General features: G+C 39.4%; 1 protein-coding gene and 1 long non-coding RNA gene across 2 annotated transcripts; both read right to left on the reverse strand.

Annotated features, from left to right (window-relative positions):
* Positions 1 to 17816: 17816 nt before the first annotated feature.
* Positions 17817 to 19011, reverse strand: LOC137388690 (uncharacterized). The gene is made up of 3 exons (XR_010977994.1): positions 18283 to 19011; positions 18069 to 18155; positions 17817 to 17917 (listed from the first exon to the last, which is right to left on the reverse strand). It is a non-coding gene; the product is annotated as an uncharacterized lncRNA (long non-coding RNA).
* Positions 19012 to 19029: 18 nt separating this feature from the next.
* Positions 19030 to 24606, reverse strand: LOC137388058 (uncharacterized). Its single transcript, XM_068074575.1, has one exon. It carries the CDS (start codon positions 24604 to 24606, stop codon positions 19030 to 19032), a length of 5577 nt encoding a protein of 1858 aa, XP_067930676.1.
* Positions 24607 to 24615: the final 9 nt, after the last annotated feature.

The raw sequence follows: 24615 nt of genomic DNA on the forward strand, positions 1-24615 counted from the left end.
TAATGATTGGTCGTGCTGTTGAGAGCCAGCAACTAGTTTCTCAATTCTGGATTCGATGGTCTTGAAATTTGGGTGGTCACACCCAACACAGTACCAATGCACCCCAGGTATTGCTAAAGACTTGGCTAACTCCCTACTAAACTTCGTGCACGAATAGTGAAACCATGTGACACATATTTCACACTCGATTCCCTCCTCAGATACTACCTTATCACAACCTCCACAAGTGTGGGAAGTAGGCTTATTTGCAGAGGTCTTTATGCCACTGCCAGAAATACTACTATTGCTACCCAATCTAGATCCATCTGATTTTTTACCACTGGCACTAGCAGTCTGAACTGTATTTCTACCTCTAGGGGTTCTATTTGAGATTGCTAGCAAGACAGTGAAACTCCTTGATGAAACCAAGGGCCCACCATTGGCCACTCAAAGTCAACCAGTCAAGGCAGTGCCCAAAGCGGCCGAACTGCCTGTCCACAGTAAAGTATTTTGTCTGTTAGTGTTACTGTTTATAAAATATAAATAAAGGATAATAAAAAGGGGTAATAAAAGGTATGTGAAAGAAATTGTAAAAAGAAATCTTGAAATTTTCGAAGAGCTCTGAAAAACACGACTATCTCCCAAAACGCGCAGAACCGGAAAACACAGGTTTACAGCAAAGTTATCATTTTGCTGTAAACCTGGGCCCGTGAACATTACGTATGTATATCTATCTATGTAATTCGAAGGGCCCATGTATTTATCCGTTTCCTGTCCTCTATTTCTTATGGCGAAAATCAATCTTACAAAATGAAATCAACAGCCTTTCAATGACCGAAAAGATATAACAACATAATTCATCTCCCAGCTAAAAATGAATTTTTCATGGTACCTTTTATGTTTATATAAAAGGCTTATTTCATGTAAAATACTTTGTTTTATGAGCCGAGCATTAAAAATTGTAATAAAAATAATATAGGTATCATTTTACTGCAAGCGGAAGGCTATGCTGCATATGAGCGCATGGAAAACCGTTGTGGGGATGGGAATGGAGTATTTTTCATTGTGTTAAACATGAACAGACAACTTCAAAACAAACCATGAATTCAATTCCACAGCCATTGTAGCTTAAATTAGGGTTAAAGACAACAAACTCAAGTCAAAGTAAAGCCTTGGCACAGACGTGATGGAAAGCCTCGAGTCTATTAGGAATTCAGGCCAAAGTCACCAAAATGAAGTCAGGAAGGAAATAGTTGGACTCTGCAGTCAATACTGTCTTGTCTTTAGACTCAAATGTACACCTCTGTATTATGATAATATCCATACTTACAATGTTGGCAGCAAATTGCACCGTTGGAGTGTCGGCATCAATAATCTGAGTAGAAGTGGCTAGAGTTTCATCTATAGAAGAGCTGGAAGAACCTGCTAGAACAGTAGATAAAGTTACATCAGCAGAAGATCTGGAAGAACCTGCTGGAGCAGTAGATACAGTTATGTCAGCAGAAGATCTAGAAGAACCTGCTGGAACAGTAGATAAAGTTACATCAGCGGAAGATCTAGAAGAACCTCCTGGAATAGTAGATAAAGTTACATCTCAGAAGATATGGAAGAACCTGCTGGAACAGAGCTTGAAGCTTGAAGAAGGGGTTGTATCTAAATAAGACAATAGACAATCATGTTGGTTGTATCCATAGGTATATAAACCTAGATTAGCCAATAAGGAAAACGCCTGTCAGACTTGAAGGTTGACTTGCAACAAAATTCACATTACAGTTATTTGGTATCAAAAGATTCACCATGTCTTACTCTGTTGTGTTGTAGGTGCCACATATGTGGAAATGTGATTACAAGCTCAACAATGAAAAGCCGTCGTAGATTGGAATCTCTTTATTTCTCTGACGTAACCATGAAATTTGGTTATCGTCTTGTCACGTGATGTTCTCCCATGAATTGAAAGGGCAATATAAAACTTATCGTAGCACTAGTTTATGACAAACACTTCGGGTTTTACCGAAGACCCCGTATCAAATATAGATGCTCGCTACTTTACAGTTTTGTTTTGGTTTGGTCTAATCGGCAAGTCGTAATCTGATCATGTGACCCAATACTTCGCAAATAATTTCTGCAGCACTTTTTGATTATCACAGGTGACCAACAGGCTCGTCATGATTATCAGACAATGATATGTACTCCTTCAAGCTAAGGCTAAAAAAATAAACGAATTTTTACGGTAAGTTATAGGATATCACTGCTAAAAGTGACAGTATTACGATGACGATAAAACAGATGCGTAAGAACAATAGACATGGTTTTATTGAATGCATGAAGTATATTTGTGAAGTATTTTGACGAATAAGGTTGCATGAAAGTGTAAACAGAAACCATCTAACACAGATACGTCACATTTGAGCCATTTTGGAAAGAAAATTCAAACTACGGCAGTCTCGTGTGGCTGCGATTAACTGTTCGTTTTTGAGCTTTTAAGAGCTTGTAATCACATTTCCCCATATTTTACACCTACCATTAAAGATGCCCCGGTTCTAATTTCACCAGCCGATTCAGATACCGATTCGATATACCGATTCTTATTCAAAAGTAATCCGATTCAAATACCGATTCAGATATTTTGCATTGCATAGATAATTATTAATTTTATTATGCAAATATAAATATAATGCAAAGAAAATATAAATATTGATGTATTATTTACTTGTATTTTTGGAAAACCGACATGTATATACATTCACATACTGCCATACCGTGCATCTAGTAACAAAACAGTCCATGTTTCTTGAAATCTCTAATTAATAATGGTAATTACTGTTAGTGGCTCAGCTTTATCTGTGATAATTAAGTCTCTCTTCTACTGCTGAACGAACTTCTGCGCCTGTACATGTTTAGAGCAAATAAATGTTTCGTTTAATTACCGTTAGTGATTCAATTATCTCAGTGAGGCGTCTTTATCTTCTATCGCTATTGATGTAGCCAACGGTACTGAAGGACTCACCTGCCGCAGATGATGGAGGACAGGCTAAATACCGATAAGCCACTGAGGTTATTTTATGCGATACAAATGATACATCATATCGTCAGTATCGAGAGAGAGAGATAGATAACTTTATGCATCGACTGCTCAAATTCCTTTCGTAATGTTAGTAAATAGAAGCATTACACCGCATAGTTGTTTCTCATCATTGTTCTTATGTTCGTGATTGGCTGCAATAAATCATATCGCTGTAATTGGGACATACCGCACTTTGTGATTACATCTTGACTAAAGCCAAAATATTCCTCAGCTGAGTGAATGTTTATTAGGCTATAAACATGAAATATATTGTGTGACAGGCCCGGAATTCGTTAGGTAAAAGTAAGAAACTTGCAGCTGATAATTTTTATTAGTTTAGCAGGCTAAAATACGGTTTTCTGTTAAATAGTTGATCTGTAAAGATTATCTGAAGTTTCCGATTTTTTAAGAAAAGATCGGCAGATACCGATTCAGATACTTAACACCTATATCGGCACCAATACCGATTCCGATATTAAAATCGGGGCAACTCTACCAACAACACAACAGAGTAAGACATGGTGAATCTTTTCATATCAAATAACTGTAATGTGAATTTTGTTGCGAGTCAACCTGTAAATAGCATGACATTATGTCATTGAATTGTACTTAATGCTTGACTGTACTGTTGTTAACAATGGAGCTGATGAGAAGAAGGTGACAAAATCACATTTATTTTCACATAAAAACCTTTTTGGACACATAATCCAGTAAACTAAAGCAATTCTGTGATAATATTTGATAACCACCATGTATTAAAACTATAAAAGTTATGAAATGTTGCACAAAAATCCTGTTAAGTATACTATATTACTCTATCTACCAGCAAATGAGCACTTGAAGGTTGTATCTATAAACAAAAACCTTTTTGGATACATATTCCAGTAGGGGTAACTGGGGCACCGCGGCCCTGAAATCACAAGATTTCATGCCAACGCAATAGTTTTCCAGATACAGCCCTCAAACTTTGTTATATCATACTTTGATTTGTGGGCTACACTATGAATTCACTGAAAACACTCTCAAATGGTAACACAAGCCATGGGATACTTCCTCTGCACCCTCTACAAGTGGTCCACGGTACAAAGGCCCCGGGGTACCGTGGACCACACCCCGTTGTACCGTGAACATACACATCAAACTGCTGCCACAAAAACGCTTTAGACCATTTATTGAAATAATTTGGTAAAGCTTACAATATGTATTATACAAAACCATGTAAAAACATCTTTCTAAAAAAATTCTGCATTGGAGTGTTCAAAATCTAAAAAATAGTTCCAACACAGTCTGGCGAAGAAAGTTGCTTATTAAAGCAGAGGGGATAAGTCAATATCAAAGCAAAATTGCTTGCACATTCTTTGGGTGCCACCAATAACTGAAGGGTTTGGAAGCAACATCACAACGTCGTTGATGTCAACTGTTGCAATGTCTTCTTTCTCCAGGGGTATAAAGTTGGACTCGCGCTGTATGAAGAATGATACATCGATGGTGTCATCAGTGTTACACACGTCAAGTGTCACTGCCACGAAGTGCTTCACAGTTCTCTTTCCTCTAGCTACTACTAGAACATAATTGGAGACTTTAAGGTCCCCAATAACTATAGGCCTATCAGCTGAGGTGGGTAGGTCTTCAGGTTCGCTGTTTGGCTTCTCGCTATCCGACAATGCAACTGCTAGCTCTGCTTCCTCTTCGCTGCTGAACTTTATAGGTGTGGTAGCCTGTATAAAAATAGCTGCTATTGTAAATAAATTTGCACTACAATACAATATTTTACATCGTTGTGATCGGACTGTGTTATTCAACAATCAATAAAAACTAACCTTGCGTTTACCAGGTTTTTCCTTTCAATTCTCCCTCGCTTCAGCCTCCTTTTTTAACTGAAGCTTAACATGTGTGTCTGTTAGCACGACTGTTGACTTTTTCTTTTTGCCACTCACAGTTTTGCGTGGTCCCGCTTTAGGATAAGGGCGAACTTGCTTGGGTGTGATGGTGTGACATGTATTTTCAATATCACTGTACGAACAGCCAGAAGCATTTTCAATGGGAGCTATTGACACAGGTGTTTTTTCAGGATTACGGTGATCTGTTACGTAAGACCCTAAAAACTCATGATCGCCAAAAGCATGCCGGTCAAATAGGGCGATTCCGGGTTTTCGAAAACCAGACATGATGTTTGACATGGTCATTCCCAAAGAAAAAGCTTTCCCAAGTAAACCTGTGATATGCTATATGGACATGGTATTACCTGCATGCTCCAGATGCCAAGAATTTGTAGCATCGTTAAAGTACCTCTTGAGAGGGCCGTAGACAGATATGTCGAGTGGTTGCAGTTTGTGACTGCAATGGGGAGGAAAAATCAGGAAAACAACTCCGCTTTCCTTAGCGAGATCTATGGCAGCAATGCTGAGGTGACAATCATGGTTGTCCATAAGCAATAACACGGGTTTGTTGACAGTTGGGCGAGTGTGTTCAATAAATTGTTTTAACCACGTGGCGAACAGGTCAGCGGATATCAATCCAGATGGGTTTGCTACCCTTAAAGTACCAGGAGGAGCACCTGTCAGCATGTGCGGTTTGAAGTTCACCCTGGGGAAAATCAGCATCGGTGGAATGGCTGCTCCCGAAGCGCTGACGCAACCAACCATAGTGCATAACACACCTCTCTCCGCTGAAGTGACTTGTTCAACCTGGCGAGCTTTTTTATCAGCTAAGACTTTGGGAGGCTTAGGAACAGTGGTTAAACCGGTCCCGTCAATGTTCCAAATATCTTTCACTGGGAAGTTGTGTCTAGTTAAGACATTGCGCAGATTGTCATAGGAATCATTGACATTTTTTCTATTAAAGCTTGTTCCACGACTCAAGCTGGTCGCTTCAGGTTTCCTGCAAGAAAGACAGATGTGGCATTGCATGATACCAGAGAGCCAATCTTCACCGGCACATTCAGTTGTGTCCCACGTTTTGGGATAACTTTGTTGATTTTTTTTGCAAATTCCCATGCCAGGTTGCGCGCTTGTTTTGGTGTAAGCCCATGATGATGTTTGGAGACAGTCAACAAGTAGTTTTCCATCATCGTCTCCTGCTCTGCAGAAAAAAAAACAATCTTGTGGTATTCGTTTTCTGAAAGCAAGCGTTCTCAACGCAATGGTTTCTAGCGAGCGACTTCTAGATAACGCTTTAGAATGGTTCTGAGAATCTTTAGGTGTCGCAACACTTGCCTAGCAGATATGCCATCTTCTATCACACGTTTGACTGCAGTTCGCATTAACCCCGCATCAGTTCTAAGGGGAGCTTTTGAGATGGGGTTACGAACCATGATGTACCGTAAAATTAGGTAATACGGTTAAAAGTTCTTGAGTTAACAAACATTTTTAACAGTTACAGGCCTAAGTGCATATGAAGAGTGGAGTTTCAAAACCAGTTAAATCCATTTTAGCGGAACAAAGATATAGGGCAAAAACGCAATATGTCTGCTATATATGAAATTCTATTTAATGATGTGGATAACTTTGTCTGTGAATTGAATTGGGAGTTGATGTCTTCACAGATGATAGATCTGTGAAGACTCTTTGCTTCACCAAGCAAAGAGTCTAGTGGGCCTAACTCATTTTTTTTCAAAAATGGATTTAACTAGTTTTGAAACTCCACTCTTCATACTAAAATACTATTAAAACTTAAAAATATTAACTCAAAAGCAACATTAGTTTTTCCGGGGCACCGTGGACCATGGTCTGCGGTGCCCCGGGCCAGGTGGTCCATGGTGCCCCGGTACATGAAGCAAAAGTTATTTGTGACCTAGGCAGTCAGAATGTACAATCGTGCTAAAACAACATTCTTGAGCTATTCAAAGATTTAAAATCAGGAAGTTTTGAGGATTTTAATGCATTTTAAAAAAATTTTAAATCGGATAATATATGCCTAGGTTATGCAAAATTTAGTAGAGAAGGTGTCGCGATGAACTAAAACTGTTGTTTTGGGTTCAAGGAGGATAAAGTTGACGATTCATGAATCGTAAATACCATGATCGTAAATCATGGTATTTGTTTACAAATCAAAATGACATGGCAACCGACCACTTTCAACCTATATTGATTCAACCTGGCATACTACACATTAATACCCTGAAAAAAAAGATGGTTGCATTTTTATTTAAATTCGATCGACGGTTGACCTCCCAAAGGTCATGGTAAGGTCAACAATATATGTGGCTAAAAGCTCACCGTCCTGGAGATTTTCATTGAAAGGGTAGGCTTCATACTGGGCGCTTCTCATCAAGCTATATTGCTATGACTGCATATAATGACAATCCAACAACTTATCAATGTGTTGGAAGTGTGTTTAGAATTGTACACCTATGCAGAAGGTCATGAGAAGGTCAACAAAAGGTGACCACAGAGAGCATCAGGATGCGGAAATATCAACCCAACTCATCAAGTGACCATTCAATCTAGAGCTCTTTTTATGTAGTTTGCCACTCACAGTGTAGCACAGAGTACATTGGAAAGATTTATTGTAGCACATTGAAGGGGTTTGCCTGTTATGTTAGTGGCAATTTGTCCCAACACAACCATATTCAATGACTCCTTCGGTAATCCTTGATACACACTTCTAATGAGGCTTATTTGTTCAGCTGACATAAAAATAGCGCAGAATTCCCTACATTTGCATCCACTTATTAGTTTGATGTCAACAGCTGGAATGGGAATGTTATCAGCAGTTATAGGCTGACCGTTATTCTCTGTAATTTGATTTAATTCATTACGATGATCGTTATTATTCTCATTATCGTTAGCAGCCACATATCACGTAAGAAGCTGTATTTCTAAGGTTTCCCTATTATCAAGATCTTCATCATTATCCTCATCATCGCTTTCACTATGATCTGAGGCAGCTGGCTCATATTCTAAGTAGAAATACTCATCTAAATTGTTAGCATCAACTAGCCGTAATTTTTGCAAAGGTTTTATTTTGTTTTAGCATGAGGCTTTAAAACAGGAACTAGCCACATGCATGCGTGCACCCGCAATTAGAGGCTATACTGATTATCTTGGGTTATAAAAAATTCTATAGCAACCACCGATATGTGTGGAGTTAAATGGCAATTCTGGCTTTATGATTGGTCAGACACAAAAATAAACAAGACCACATGAAAGAGCAGGGTTGAATGCACTATAAACCACTGTTTACTAAAATAGTGATGGTGAGTCATATAATAGTGTATAGCACACGTAGCGCGCTATTGTGAACAATGCGATTACCACACGATTGAACATTCTGACACATTTATAAATAATTTTAACAGTGAAGACTTTAAATTACACCATACCAAAGAACAAGATTAGTTGTATTATGTGTTGCAATAGCAACAAAAAATATGCATAAGTTTTCTGTCAAGTAACATGAACATCAAATGGGTTAACATTTACTTTTAGGTTTGAAATCAATTTTTTCCTTACCAGTAGCTGAATATCACATGCAGAGTTTTCAAAACAATATGGCTGAAAGATGACATCATATCCTGTTCAAAAATTAAGAGAAGACAATTCTAAAAATAATTTTTCTCAGTGAAACGGGAGGTTGTCCGCCGTACCTCTGGCCCCACGGTGCCCTGGTTACCCCTAAACTAAAGCAATTCTGTGATAATATCTGATACTCACCATAGATTAAAACTATTAAAGTTGTGAAATGTTGCACACAAATGATGAGCCATCAGGGCTTTATTTGGCCCCCCCCCCCTTCTCCTATCCCCTTCTTGTTTTCCCTTCCCCTATTACCAAGAAGAAGTGTGAAGGGAGAAGGGAAAAATAGAGAAGGGGTAAAGGAGAGGGAGCAAATAGAACACCCACCCAAAGAGCCAAACTCTTGCTGGGCAAATAGACTAATATCATGCTGAACTAAACATGGCTAAATATGATGAGCCTGTGAAGTCTCGATCTGATCAGTGAAGTGGAATCAGTGGCTTTCTTAGCTTCATAATGTGCCCTAATCAAAATATACCATTTTGCTAGCTCACGAGCTAGGCTACTAACATGATGGTTACACTTAGACAATAGCATGATGTTGAACCTCAGCCACCTCTCCATGGTGGCAATTAGCGCTAGCCTGGGAAAGTGTGTCTCCACTCCAGCACTACTGAACAACAGTCTCATCGTTTTCTCACTTTGGTTGCAAACCTCAATCACCACAGGCGAAGACAAAGTCAAGCCACCACGACTCTTAACTGTGATTAGGGAATTCGTTGCTTGGTTTACATCATAGTTGGTAACATCCACGATGCTAGTGATACAATCAGTACACCTCAGCTTTAGTGACCGAGATATATAGCCAGTTGTAAAATAATGATTCTGTTTCATTTTTGACTTGAGACATCTTTCATACTGTACCTTAATATCACAATCCTATTTGTTTTTAATGAAGCCAGCAGTTGTCTGGTGAAGGTCTACGCTTGTTATAGCAATTTATTTGGCAGTGCCAAGACAATCTAACATAAATTCCTTCCTACTTTTTGAGCTTCTTAGTTTCCACTTGCCTATGTATTCGGGGATGTCCACAATAAGTTTACTCAAGTCGAAGTCTTTCAGGCAACCATCCATCCACTGACCCATATTGATCTCCTCGACCTTCTCTATCGCCTTTTTGGATAGTATGAGCCCAGCTTTACCCTCCACCATCTCTAGATCTAGAGCAATTGTACTACTTGACGGAGCCACTTCCTGTTTCACTATCAGATGCTTCATCACAGCCGTGAATTGTCTCACATCTGGATTGTTGTTAAACCCCCCACAACTTCTGATTTTTGAGAATAGGCTCTATGTGGTCTTGAGATAGCTGGTATTACTGTAAACTAAAGCCGTTGTATAATATGAGTGGGTTCTGTCATGATATTTATGTCTGTCAAGGCAACCAATGGGAATAGCTATTATTGGCCAATTTAGGTTTATATCTCTATGGCTGCATTTAATTACTCCACAGAGAGTTCAGGTCAGCTGTAAAATTATGCAGAATTGACCATAATACTTGCATACTACGATATGAACGGCAAAAATAATAACATTAAGCATCGACACAAAGACTTTTATTACTTGGATCGTAAAACTAAATAATATTATAATAAAACTCAAAGTAATAAAACTCTCTTTGACCACCCCTCATTTTATTAGCAGAGAAGATTGTAACCCTAGCCTATATTGAATGTTACAATAAATAGATTATACTTACAATGTAGCTGTGAAGGTATAGTCTGATGGGATTTGAATAAGTAATTACGTAATTTTCAAGTGGAAACACCTCAGGAGAAAAAGCTTCCCCTTGAAAGTTGGCTATAAAGTAATTCATATCGCATAAATGCTCGTCTAGGATCCAAGCAGTTGTATTTGAAAAGATGTTGGTGATAGTATCTGTAAGGTCAGGTAAAGAGGACTGCTTGTCCATATCTATCAGATGGGTTCCACCAACCTGAGAGAGAGAGAGGAACCTGTAAAGTTATATAATAAATTATACAATAATAGAAATAGTTGAATAAATACGCGTATGTGTTAAAAATGAGTTGCGCCTATGCTCAATAAAAAGTAATCCTTGACTTGACAACTTTCACACAATAGCTCCTATACCGCCCATAGCCACCCGGGAGTTATCCCTCTTATCAATTTTAGTCTCAGTTTTAAAAATCATATTTTTAGTAATATTGCTGAGATAGCCATAAAGATGGAGACGTTCTTCTACCTAGAGGAATGTCATAGTGCTGAAAGTTATTCGAATTTTGGCCGGTAACTCCTAATAGGAAAATAATGTTCTATCAAAATATGTGCCTTTTGTATAGTCGTACAAAACTATGATTTTTAATAAAGCCTGCTTTGCAGTACAAGTTAAGACAACTCCACATTTAACTAGTGCAAACATTAGTATGCCTTTTCTAGGTAATTTTACAAAGTGAATAAACATATTTTATTACAATTGATAATATTTTTGATTAGAAAAACAAGTAAAGAACTTTCGACTACTCACTTATGTTAGCAGTAACACAGCAGCAGCAGATGCCAGGTTGCCATTATTAGAAGTCTAGCTAAGTTTTCAAAAAAGTAAAGAAAATTTTGGTCACATGACCAGACATATCGTGAGAATACAACTTCAAATGTTGAAATAAAATTGAGGCTACAAATGTGTTTACGTCTCCTAACTAGTTTAAAACTTAAGTTACTAGAATAATTTACTTTTGTGTGGGAGTTATCAGCATGCAAATAAGTTGACGTCTAAAAATTCAAATGACTTTCGCACACCGGCGTGTCTCTATGTAGACTGTAAAGGAAGCAAAGGCTAAGAAATATTATAGGACGCGACGAATTTAATCATAAACAGCATGAAAAACAATTTTTAATAATAATGTCTAGTTGCTCTAAAATCTAACCAATTTAAATGTCCTTAGGCACACAATGCTAAATGCAACCGTACTTCAGATTGAAAACAGTTGAAAAAAATAAAATTCTACTTGCCAATCTACTTGCTTGTAACCAAATCTTCTTTTATGCTTCCACCCCACAAGGAGCCTTCGTGTGGTTTTACCTTTACCCTTTATTTGACGCTTCTCAGTTCGCCAAGTGACCTTATGGGTGGAAGTTCTGTATGAAAACAGAAACATGAAAATTACAATTATTTGTTGTTACTCAAAATGCTCTAGATATTTATAGTTGATATAACAAAATTCTTTATTTGCATCACAATCATTTATTACCTACCAACGAATCAGCCGTATCTATTTTTTGCGATGCCTTCCTAATAAAGATTTGTTATTATAACGAAGGAGGTAGATTCGAAAACGGTAAAAGTAGATGTAAAATTTCTCGGTATTTTGCTCTATGCAAAAATTAAACATATTGGCTTACGTTGTTGTTTAGAAACAGCGATTGTAAACAGAATCGTGCCAATGCCGCTTTTGCGGCCACTAGGGTTTCTGACACAACCTGCGTAATGCCGCAAAAGCAGCCGTTTGGGTTTAAAGGGTTAAAGCACAAATACTGTTCAACAAATTTATATTTGAAATGCAATAATTTAACACAGCATCTCACTTTGGTAGATATTGCATTTACAATAAGGTGCAAAGCAAATCACAAGGTCCGACTGCATATATGGATAGACCACTGGTAGGAGCTGAGCTAGATACTCTTAAGAAAACAACCACATATCTGCATTATTTCATACTGTAACTAGGCATATACTGCTAAATATTATACTCTATAATTCCGAATTACCGTGAGACAAACCTTCTGCTCTTCCAAAGACTGTAAATATTGAAGCAGATCCAAATTCCTCAAAATATCCTCCGTGCTAGCCGTACAACAATAACAAATGCTTGTCAAGCTGTTATAACAGAAATCTATTATATTGACATAATTACCATTCGATAATTTTAACCACCTGAGATTTTAACCTTGGTTGTTTATCTGACAGCGTAATCTCTATAGAATGCAAGTAATCCTCTAGGTTTTGCATGCTGCATAAACATTGTGTAGCTAAATAAATTTAATTTGCTGACAACTAACCCATATGCACAGCAAATCATTAATTAAAACATGAGCTAAGAGTAAAAAAAAACTTCCTAAAAAGGTTCCTAGCTGATATATGAAACCGACATAAGCACTTGGGCTTTTACAGCAATATGATAGACTGGTTTGTTCACTGGCTATATTCTACCTGCTTGGGATCTCAACCAGTCAGGAGCTGGCCTGTGGGATAGCTACATTATTTAAGAGCTAAACAGAACTCTTTTTCCTCAAACCATCTGAACCAGGTGCTCTATTTGGTTTTAGATTCCTGGTTTATTTTTTGTTAGTAGACTTCAAACGTTTTTGTGTTGGGTAATCACCTTCTGCAGTGATTTTGCGGGTTTCTTGACAAAGGTTTACCCAGGAGGGTTTCCACGTTATAGTATTCCCATTTTCAGTGTCTATTAGGCCAAGGGTCACAGGCGGTTTAGTAGGCTTCTTACTGAACGCAGCGTCTGTCACTCAGGTACTCTCTTCTACTCATGTTACTTGTTCGCCGTTTGCATTCTCCTCTCGCAGGCGGTTCCTAGGGAACCTGCATTTATGATGGATGTGACATTCTTTTTTTCATCAAGACTTTTCATGACTCGGACGAGGTTGCAAGCTCTTGAGTTGGCTTGTTACTCAACTTCGATGGATATTCTCTTCTGTTTTATTTTATCGAATTAATATCACAGCTTAGTTGCTGAAGCTTTCCGATGTCAACAGCAAAAGCAAGTTTATGAAATTATGTCGTGCTTGCCATGCAGGAAAGATCCCTCTTCGAAGATTGAATATTTTTAACACGCACTTGCTTAGTAGTTTCTTCAGTGGACTTAAAACATGCATTTTCTTTGTATCATATGATCTTCATATGACGGTCTATTGTGATTTATATATTGATATATCTGTAATTGAGAGCTGAAGTACATATGTAATTTGTGAACCATAAAAGGGTGAACTCAAGCATATGGCAGCCACCTATATACTGGTTTAGTAATATTCTAGAAGATTCCTGCATATAAATAGTGATTACACAATAAAGATTATCGCGCATGAGCAGTTAATGACCATGCAACCAATATGAGTCAACATTGCCAAATAATATTCAGAGTTATAACATTATTTTTTGCTTGAATCACGCAAGCAGATACTGGACAGGATGCAAACGTGTTTGACATATATCATTTTTATATTCTGTGAAACTATCTCAAGAATAAAATGTAAAATCACTGTTTAAAACGATGTTGCATCATTTGCCTTAATATGGCCGGAGTTGTCTTCACAACTGGAACAAAGAAATTTGTCTTTGCAATATTGCACTTATGATGTGTTAGTTTCATAATATTTTTCATTGTATTTAATGACTAGCTTGTGAGCTTTGGCTCGCTCAATCTGTGTTTTTCATTGCATTGTTCACAGTGCCAGACAAAATGTACAAAAGACAAAGAAATACTAAAGCGATAGGCACCTATCAACAATTTTATTTATTTGAACGCCAATTGCTCACGGATAGCATAAAGCAGGCTTTTGCTGACGATTCAAGAAAAATATAAAACCTTACCTATTCGCCATTTTTTCTTCCGACATCTTTGGCTAGGTATAAGACAGTTTATTCATATGTTTTATGTTTTATGGAGTTTTTTTGGCTCAATCTATTCTGTTAGTCAGAATAGATTGAGAATCTATTCTGATACAGAAGCATACCGAATCCAGAAGCATACCGCGACACGTTTGTCTACGACAAATGTGTCGCGGTATGCTTCTGGTACATTGCCATACGCTGTATCAGCAAGTGAGGATAGTTCGGCATAATATTCACCAACGGTTCGACGACCTTGTTGGATAGAGTATAGACCACGTCCCTGGAGATTAGTATGAACAGTGAAAAGGTTGTCTAATCTAGGTCTAAGCTGTGTGTAATCAGTCATGAGCGAAGGGTTGGCCCTAACAACCCGTTTATACTTGGCATAAGCCGCACCTGTAAATCTATCTGGCAGATTAAGTGCCAGTTGCTCGGCCGAGAAGCGATATGGTCTGATCTTTATTTCCCACCTCTCAATAAAACTCCCAACTTTCCCCTGGATCATTAGAAAAATTGTCCATATCATGGAAATTAGGAAGTACTATCGGTGCCAAAGGTAGCTGTACAGGGACTATTGAAGGTGGCTGTGTAGGGACTACTGAAGGTGGCTGTGTAGGGACTACTGAAGCTGGTTGTAGTGGAGTTGCACTGGTTGGCAGCTGTGTACTGGCCATAGGAGGAAGAGAAGAAACACTTGCTTTACTGAGGGTTATGAACGGATTGCTCGGTGATGGCGAAACGGATTGCATCCTTGGTGTTCTGAACGCAGATGCTGTGCTTAGGTTTGGTGCACCTGACCTCACTTCATGGTCCGTCACCTCCATTTTTAAGTCTTCGGGAAGAGTTTTCCAGAATTCAAGCATCTCCTTTCTCATGTTAGCTCTTGTTGTATCCTGCCTAAGTGTACTTGATTTAGTTTGAACATGGCGTTTACTTTGCGAGTCAAGTTTTTGTTGATCCATAACTGCCATGGGGCTAAAGTCACCATCAAACCCTTCTGCCATGATGCAAGAATAAAAATTGCTATCTCAAAGAAAAGAATGTATTGATGTATTACTATAACAATATGACGCTCTTAATACGGTGTAATAGTGATAACTTCACTATAGTTCTCCCAAAGTTTTAAACAGTGAGCCCACGAACACCGGGCAGCACTAACAAAGCCTAATGAAAACAGCGCAACGCAATAAGCGGCACTACAAACACAGCTGGAACGACGCCAGCAAAGGGGACCTCCGATACACACAACACCAACGCGAGGTGATCAGCCAAGCGATTACAGGTGTGGTAAAGAAAGTAGGGTTTACGGCAAGACTGCCACTAATGAGACCGATAACAATCAGTCAAAGAACATGCAAGCTGAAAAGCAAGCAAACAATCAGCGAGCCAGCACTGATTACAGGGAGGAAACACCGCGTGTAAGAAAGTGAAAGAAGAAGAAACAATATTATAATAAGTGAAAAAAAAAATTTCAATAAACTCACAAAAAGAACGGGGCAAAATTATGTTTAATATCTTATTAGAAATCACATACTTAGTAAAACAAGCCAAACAGCGGTTAGCTGTAAAAAAAACTTCATGACAAGTTCGAGTCAATGAATTAATAGTTTTCATTAATATTCATTATGAAGCTTATTTTTTGCCAACAGCCTTTCATTTATATTATAACCTGTACCGCGTTGAAGGAACAGGCACCTCCACCAAAATAATGTGTTAGAATTCAGGAGTTTTCAATTATCCGTAACTGAAATCATACAGTGTCTAAATTCTCTTCATACCACAATTAGTTAATAACTCGCTAAGCATGCAAGAGAAATAGCTGTTGGCTTTTATTATTATTACATGATATTATTAAGCAAAGCTTAATAATATTACGGCGTGAATTCCGTAGCTATTACATTATGGCGTAATCGTGAATCGACAAAATATAGAATTAATTATGAAAATATGTTCTAATAGTAATTCACCTTTCTATTAGTGATCGTCCACTGCAGATTGGTCACTCCTTCTTGGACGTACGCAGCCTGCCGTGGCAAGCACAGATTTTGATAATAAAAGTAGGACAATCATTGTCTCGTTGAAGTGGTCTTCGCCGGTCGAGAGCTCATCCCAAAAAGAAAGAGGAATATTTCAAAATCTCCCGGTCAGATGTAACGTCTGAAGACCAACGAGTGTAAGAACTGTGACGGGGGGAAGTTATCAGTACTGCCCCTATTAAGAGAAATAACTCACGCTATACCAATGTGACGTAGGGTAATGTGATGTGACTAATACACTACTGCGAATGCCAACGTGGAACTACAAGATGGCGGATCCAAACCACAATGCAATTTCTTACGCAGTTCCGACTTAGATAATGTAAAAGTCGAAGTTCCCAGCAACGAGGAGACAACTCCTTTTGGGTAGGCAGAAACTGACAAAACGAGATATAACACCCTTAACAAAAAACAAACAACATAAAACAAAACAACCACATATCTGCATTTCATACTGTAACTAGGCATATACTGCTAAATATTATACTCTATAATTCCGAATTACCGTGAGACAAACCTTCTGCTCTTCCAAGGACTGTAAATATTGAAGCAGATCCAAATTCCTCAAAATATCCTCCATGCTAGCCGTACTACAATAACAAATGCTTGTCAAGCTTTTATAACAGAAATCTATTATATTGACATAACTACCATTCGATAATTTTAATCTCCCAAGATTATAACCTTGGTTGTTTATCTGACAGCGTAATCTTTATAGAATGCAAGTAATCCTCTAGGTTTTGCATGCTGCATAAACATTGTGTAGCTAAATAAATTTAATTTGCTGACAACTAACCCATATGCACAGCAAATCATTAATTAAAACATGAGCTAAGAGTAAAAAGAACTTCCTAAAAAGGTTCCTAGCTGATTTATGAAACCGACATAAGCACTTGGGCTTTTACAGCAATATGATAGACTGGTTTTTTACTGGCTATATTCTACCTGCTTGGGATCTCAACCAGTCAGGATCTGGCCTGTGGGATAGCTACATTGTTTAAGAGCTAAACAGAACTCTTTTTCCTCAAACCATCTGAGCCAGGTGCTCTATTTGGTTTTAGATTACTGGTTTATTTTTTGTTAGTAGACTTCAAACGTTTTTGTGTTGGGTAATCACCTTCTGCAGTGATTTTGCGGGTTTCTTGACAAAGGTTTACCCAGGAGGGTTTCCACGTTATAGTATTCCCATTTTCAGTGTCTATTAGGCCAAGGGTAACAGGCGGTTTAGTAGGCTTCTTACTGAACGCATCGTCTGTCACTCAGGTACTCTCTTTTAATGGTAATTGTTCGTCGTTTGCATTCTCCTCTCGCAGGCGGTTCCTTAGAGAACCTGCATTTCTGATGGATGTGACATTCTTTTTTTTATCAAGACTTTTCATGACTCGGACGAGGTTGCAAGCTCTTGAGTTGGCTTGTTACTCAACTTCGATGGATATTCTCTTCTGTTTTATTTTATTGACTTAATATCACAGCTTAGTTGCTGAAGCTTTCCAATGTCAACAGCAAAAGCAAGTTTATGAAATTATGTCGTGCTTGCCATGCAGGAAAGATCCCTCTTTGAAGATTGAATATTTTTAACACGCACTTGCTTAGTAGTTTCTTCAGTAGACTTAAAACATGCATTTTCTTTGTATCATATTGTACTGGATTCGCTCCCAGGAAAGCACTTGTTAACGGACCACTTGATGAGTAGTATACATAGTTTGCTTTGCTGTATTGTTACTCATAAGCAGTCGTACTATAAAGTACAAGAAGTAAACATTGATTAATACAATATTGCATGACTAACAGTACATAATTGCATAATAGTGGTTTAAAAATTACCATGCACATATGATTTGACAAAGAATGCAGAAATAATATGACAGTAATACTTGTTACAAACTCACACAAGATTTTGCTTCCTTAGAGCCAAGAAACACCTAGATAAACAGGTGCTACATTGCACATATATAATATAGATTCTGTAGCAGAAGCTAAAAAGAACAAAAGCAAACTTTAAAATGCAGATACTAATTTAAAATACTACATGCATGATAAAATGCATTCTTCACAAAACAATTAAAACACAAGAATAAAACAAGCATTATTTTATGTACTTACATAAATTGTATAGAAATATCAGTCCAGATGATAGGCTACTGCTGTAGTAAGCAATTGCTACATTTTAAAATGAATAATATGTATAGATAAAATAGTTTAGTGTGTAAGCAGTAATTATGGATGCTTACACAAAGGTGTCTGACTGAGCACTGACTCAGTGACCTAATTTAACTGAGCAAGGCAGCCAAGAATGTTTTGTGGTAAAAATGCTTCCTACCTAATGACAAAAACATATGTCATGATTCATTTCAAGGTTTGACCAACAAGCGCTGTAAGCTATCCCAACACATCGGGGAGACAGGGGTTGGTCAAACATGGAAATGAAAAAAAACATAAAGTATGGATAATACTAGCCTACTGATAATACATAATAGCCGCTAAATGTAATATTACAAACAATTGTCACATGTACCACGGTAAAGATTGAGAGTAGGTCAATCAGTTCACTTATAACAAGTTTTAAAAGTAACTACAAACTACAAGAATTTATGCGACTATAATGCAGATAGATATGATGAGCAGATGATCTCAGATGCCACCTACTGTTCCTCTACTGGTATAATGAGAGCTAACTTATGCACACTACGGGTTATAACTGTGTCAGGGCTACCGCTATATGTTTTAGTCATTTTACCTGACCTAAAGTTCTTGTAACGTATTGAAACACGCCTTACAGTATCATTACTGTCTGGATGTGTTTGACATACTTCCGCAAGATGGTATTGGGAACGCAGCGCATTTGAGTCCTTAACCATCACTGTCACCTAACACGAGATTACGGGTTTTCTTATACCACTTAGACTGATAAGCCATAGTGGGAGCATACAGCTCTACCCAACGCTTCCAAAACTTATTGCAAGTACTGTTTACTATTTCTGCACGTGTTTTGATAGAGTCCACCGTCATGGCAGCATCACCTACACTGTTTGAGTGTGCTCTACCTAATAGCAGGGAGTTTGGTGTAAGTAGGTTGATTGTGGAATCCTCACTTGGAATCCTCCCAAGTGGTCTCTCATTCATGATATTAGCTGCTTCCGTACAAAGAGTTAGAAATTCAGCAGGGGACAACCTTTGACCACCTGTACTGAAAGCAAAACATCTCTTTGCTGACCTGATTAAGCTTTCCGCTGCGCCTTGGTACCACGGACTGTCAGCAGCACCAAACACCCATTGTAGTCCATGGTCAGCACTTGCCTTGTAGATCATTTTTTGATCCAAACTGTTCCATAGCATTTTGAGCTCTTTCTCAGCATGTGTAAGTTGTGATCCAGGATCGGAGTAGATGACCGATGGCCACCCACGTATATTTGTGAACCTTCTCAATGCTAAAATAAAGGAACTTGTATCGTAGCCGAACACAGCTTCTATGTGCACCGCTCTTGAAGCGAGATCAGTAAAGATGACAGCCCATGCCTTTCCGGTGGTACGTTTCTGTACTTCGCCCCTTACAGGAAATGGGCCGAACAAATCGAGGACTATTTGACTGAACGGTAGTGCCGGTGTCAATCTTCCTTTGGGGAGCTTACCCATTTCTTGGGTTAATAATTGAGGGTCTCGGATCTTGCATAGCCTACAATTGGTCTTTACTGACTTGGCTAACTTTGTGCTTTGTGGGGTCCAGTAAGCATGACGGAAGCGTGCCAATGTCGCATCACGTCCTCTATGACCACCTTCAGTGTGAGCTTCATCCATGAGCAGTCTTGTGTAAGGGTGGTTGGTTGGTAGCAACTTGAGAGGTGGATCATCTGAGCCCTGTTGCAGAGGGTTGTTATCTCCCATCCGCTCACCTATCACCCAGATTCCATCCTTATTTATAACTGGTTTCAACCTTGCATACCTACCACGTACAGCCTGTTCAAGATCAGCCTTCATTGTAGCTTGTACATCCTTGATAATGAGTTTTTTGCTCTCTTCAAGGTGTTTGACTGTAATATTGCAGATTCTGCCAGCTTTGAAAGATCTGCCATCTTTGATAGCTAGGAGTCGAGCGAAGACCCAAACAAGTCTCTTGTTGGTCTTGTACCTGCTGTAATCTATACTCAGTTGATGGTTCTGAGTAGCTTTAGTCTGGTGGGTGTGAACAACCTTCTTTTCACCAGGTAGTGGCTCCTGTGGTTGACCAACTTCATGAATTGTCCTAGTACCCCATTCTACTTCATCTTTGTATAAAAAGTCTGGGCCTCTCCACCATGAAGTAACTGGCCCTAGCTCTTGAGGTCGACGACCTCTAGTTACCCAGTCTGCAGGGTTGTCTTCACCTCTGATCCATCTCCACTCACTGATGTCTTTACTTGCTGCTTGAATCTCTCCAATTCGAACACCTTCGTAAAGTTTGAAACGAGTAGATTTCTTTTTTAGCATACAGAGAACAGTCTCCGAGTCAGTGAGATGCACCACTTTGTCAAACTTGATTCTCATTTCTTTCCCAATGATCTCTCTTCCTCTCTTTGCCAGTACTGCTCCATTGAGCTCCAACTGGGGAGTTGACAGTTTTCTGATGGGTGCTATACGAGATTTGGCAAGAACAAATCGACAAAAATATGACTCATCTCTCAGCCTCCAACGTATATATGCCACAAAGCCATATGCTTTGTCACTTGCATCGCTAAAGATTACAAGTGTTGGGGAACCTTGAGCTCCCTCCGGGGTGAGGCAACGATCATACTCCAATGTGTTGAATTCGCACATATGAGTAAAGAATGCTCTCCATTTACTCCTGAGTTGATCGGGGAGGGGCTCATCCCAACCTATACCTAAGTCCCAGGTGTCTCTAAGATACATTTTGCCGGTTACTATGAAAGGACTTAGTATGCCTAGTGGGTCGTACAACCGCATCACCTGTTCAAGTACAAGACGCTTAGTAAGGATATGAGGAATAGCCTGAGAGACTTCATTTATATCCAAGTCAGGTGCTGTGTGCTGGCCTCTGACCTTCTTTGAAAAGTTTAATTTTGGCTTGAAACTTATGGTGTCTGAGCACCCATTCCACAGCACACCTAATACTTGCATGCTTTTGTCCTCCCCTTTACCATTGAAAGTCCAGCCTTTAATCTGAAATCCTCCTTTTTTTAACACTGTAGTTGCATCATCAGCTAACTGATGAGCCTCAGAGTCATCACTAACTGACTCAACAATGTCATCCACATACATGGACTCATTGAGCAGAGTAGCTACCCTGGGAAACTTCTCTTTCATCATTTCAGCAGTCTTGAGGATTGCCTCAGTACTAATTGCTGGTGCTGGGCGGTCACCCATGTTGACCCTCGTTATTGCATACGTGTCTGGTTTTTTAGTAGCATCCATATTGCGCCACAAGAATCGATGGCAATGTTGTTCAGTGATACCAATGTGTATAGAGTTGAACATTTTCTTTACGTCACCAATGAGGACTGATTTGCCCTCACGCCATCTTATCAATATGCCCAGAAGAGAAGAAATGTAATTGTCTGGGCCCTTTGCGAGGGCCTCATTGAGTGACTGTCCTTCAAAAGTCTGACTAGAATTGAAGACAATTCTGACTGGTGTAGACATGGACTTAGGGTTTTCTACAGCCAAGTGGCTGATGTAAAAGACTGGTCCATTCCACTCCTTGAGCTCTTTGTCGGATAACTTTCTGGCGACACATCTGTCTAACATGTCCTGTATCTGTTCACAGTAGATCTGCTTCCACTGCTCACCCCGCTTGAGCAGGGACTTTTCTGTACTTCTGAGTGTTGCAAATACAGCACTGTAATTATCTGGCAGAAGTTTTGGATCTATAAGCCACGGGTATTTAGTTACCCATGCTTCAAGCTTTGGGTCATAGCTGAGATTACTACGAATTATTTCTACCTCTTGCTGTTCTCTAAATGAGTAGGTGTGCCCCCTTATTGGGCATTTCCCACATTTGCAAGAACCACATCGAGGTTGGATTTCAGTTACCATCTCCTCACAGTGTATGAACTTCTCTACAGTGTTCATTTCTGCCCGTGTCAGACAAGTCTGTGCTGACTGCTGAATTGGCAAATCTCCTTCCACACAGGACGAGCCAATAAGATTACTAACCACTGGCAGCTGTTGCAACAGTGGATGTGATCCTTGGAGGCAGTTTCCAAAAGTGCCCTCCATAAGGCTCAGATGTGACCCTGCTTTGTCTATTTCAACTTTTGGATGGTGACCAAAGTAGTCGTTCCCTAACAGGATATCCACAATACCACCCTCCCGAACTAAAGCAGACAGATCTTTCCGATGAGGAAAGAGGGATTTGAGGGTTTCAAAGTTCAAGCTAGAGACAGGGCCAGTAATTTCATTCATGCAATAAGCAACTATCGAAACTACTTTTCCTTTACTGTTTAGCAAGTTGAGCCTGTAGCAATTTGTGTGATGTTCTGTTACAACATTACCTACACATGTGATCTCTAAATGGGTGGTGCCCACCTTTTTAGCTTTCAACCTTTTGACAGCATCTTTGGAAACATAAGTGGCGTTTGAACCGCCATCAAAGAAAATCATGGCTTGCTGTGACGATCCAGCAACATGCACTTCCTGTATTGGAAATATAGAATATGAAGAGCCTTGTCTAGCATGGCTCGTCGACCTTTCATCCTTAAGCGGTTGAACTGGTTGACTGCTAGACTTTCCTTCAGGTTTAGGGTTTTGTGCTGCTCCTCTACATAATAGAGAGTGGTGGTCAGTTCTCCCACACCGGTCACAGGGAGTCTGGTCAGGACAGTCCTGACGCATATGGCCTTTCCCACACTTGAAGCATGATTTGTGCTTAGACAACAAAGCTATCATATCTTTTCTCAACATCTTCTTGAACTTGTTACACTCCATGGTGGTGTGCTTTGTTTGTGCATGAGTGTGGATCAGACAAGGAGAATAGTTGCTATTAGGAGCCTTTTCTGCTCTAGCAGCATGAGTCTTTGTAGCAACCCTTCGTTCTGTCTTCTCCTGCCATTGTCGATTAGAGTTTAGTTCAGAGACTTCTCTAACGCACATGTCCCTTTCTTCCTCCAAGAACTGCATAAAACTAGTGAAAGGGTGGATTCTCTGTTGCACGGTCATAGACCGGTAAATGCGTAACCAGTCACGCCTGATAACTGAGGGCAGCTTCCCTTCAAGTGTGTCAATTTGGGCTCCAGTAACAGCAGACAGCTGTTGTACCTCTCCCAAATGACTATAGCACAGTTCCACAGTGTTTACAAACTCAATTAAGCCTCTGGTATCTCCATCAGAGAGAGGCTTTAGTTTATCAAGATCAGCAAATGCGAACTTAACTGCTGCACTTGCATCTGAATACAGGTCTTCCAACCTTTTCCACATGCGCTCATGCGCCATTGGCTGATTTGCTAAAATAGCCTTAACGTGTGTGAGAGCCTCGCCTTTCAGGCATTGCTTCAAGTTCCAGGCCCGCTCTTCCTCAGATATACACTCCGCGTGAGCATATGAGAGCCATACAGCCCGGAATTCGGGCCAGGTTCTCCGATCTCCATTGAATGTAGGAAGGGCAGCCCTTTTGAATCTAGAGTCTCTATTACTACCTATAGGTGTATTTCCATTATTGTTACTATAGCCCCTATGCGTAGGAAGGGTAGATGTGCTGATATATTGACCAGGAAGTCTGGGGCCTTGATTATATGCAGCTGTTACACTAAGGTTTAATGTACGCTCCGTACTACTAGGTGAAATGTTACCTGTTCCTATTAGTGGAGTGCTGCTAAGAAATGAACTCTGTGGTCTAACAATGCTAGGAGTCATGATACTCATTGACCTATTGACATCATTTGATGCTTGACTAAGCTCTGTATTACTCATCTGTTGTGACAGAGTTGTCACCTGCTGTGACATTGTGGACCCTAATGACCTTTCAGGTATAACTTGCAACTGAGTGCTTACCATCTGCCTACCTACAGACCTCATAGTCTGCAGTGGTGCTGGACCACTGTCTACACCTAGTGTCATAGAGCTCTCACTTGAGGCTACTTGTACATTGACATGATTTGAACTACTCGAGTTATTGGGCATAGAGCTGGTTGTGGCTGATAGGTTTGGGTGACTAGAAGTGAGCGATGAGCTAGCAGCAGAAAGAGGTAGAGCAGGTGTGAATGAAGTTAAGCCAGTAGCGATAACTGAGGATTGAGTGCTGATATTGTCATTAGTGGCAAGTGAATCACTTTCTGTGGTGCTAGAATTTTCATGAATACTCTCAGCAGACACTGTCTGATGCAACTTAGGTACATGTGACCCCTGTTTGACTAGCATAACCTTATGCTGAAGAGAGGTAATGTATGAATCTACACTAGCATAAAAACTACTATAGTCTTTCACGTCTAGTTTAAGCATAGTATTCAC

This window comes from Watersipora subatra, chromosome 2 (assembly GCF_963576615.1).
Source record: "Watersipora subatra chromosome 2, tzWatSuba1.1, whole genome shotgun sequence".
In the NCBI taxonomy this organism is placed as follows: domain Eukaryota; kingdom Metazoa; phylum Bryozoa; class Gymnolaemata; order Cheilostomatida; family Watersiporidae; genus Watersipora; species Watersipora subatra.

Coding starts and splice junctions, on each gene's coding strand:
- LOC137388058 (XM_068074575.1), bottom strand. CDS start 24,606: ATGCTTAAACTAGACGTGAAAGACTATAGTAGTTTTTATGCTAGTGTA.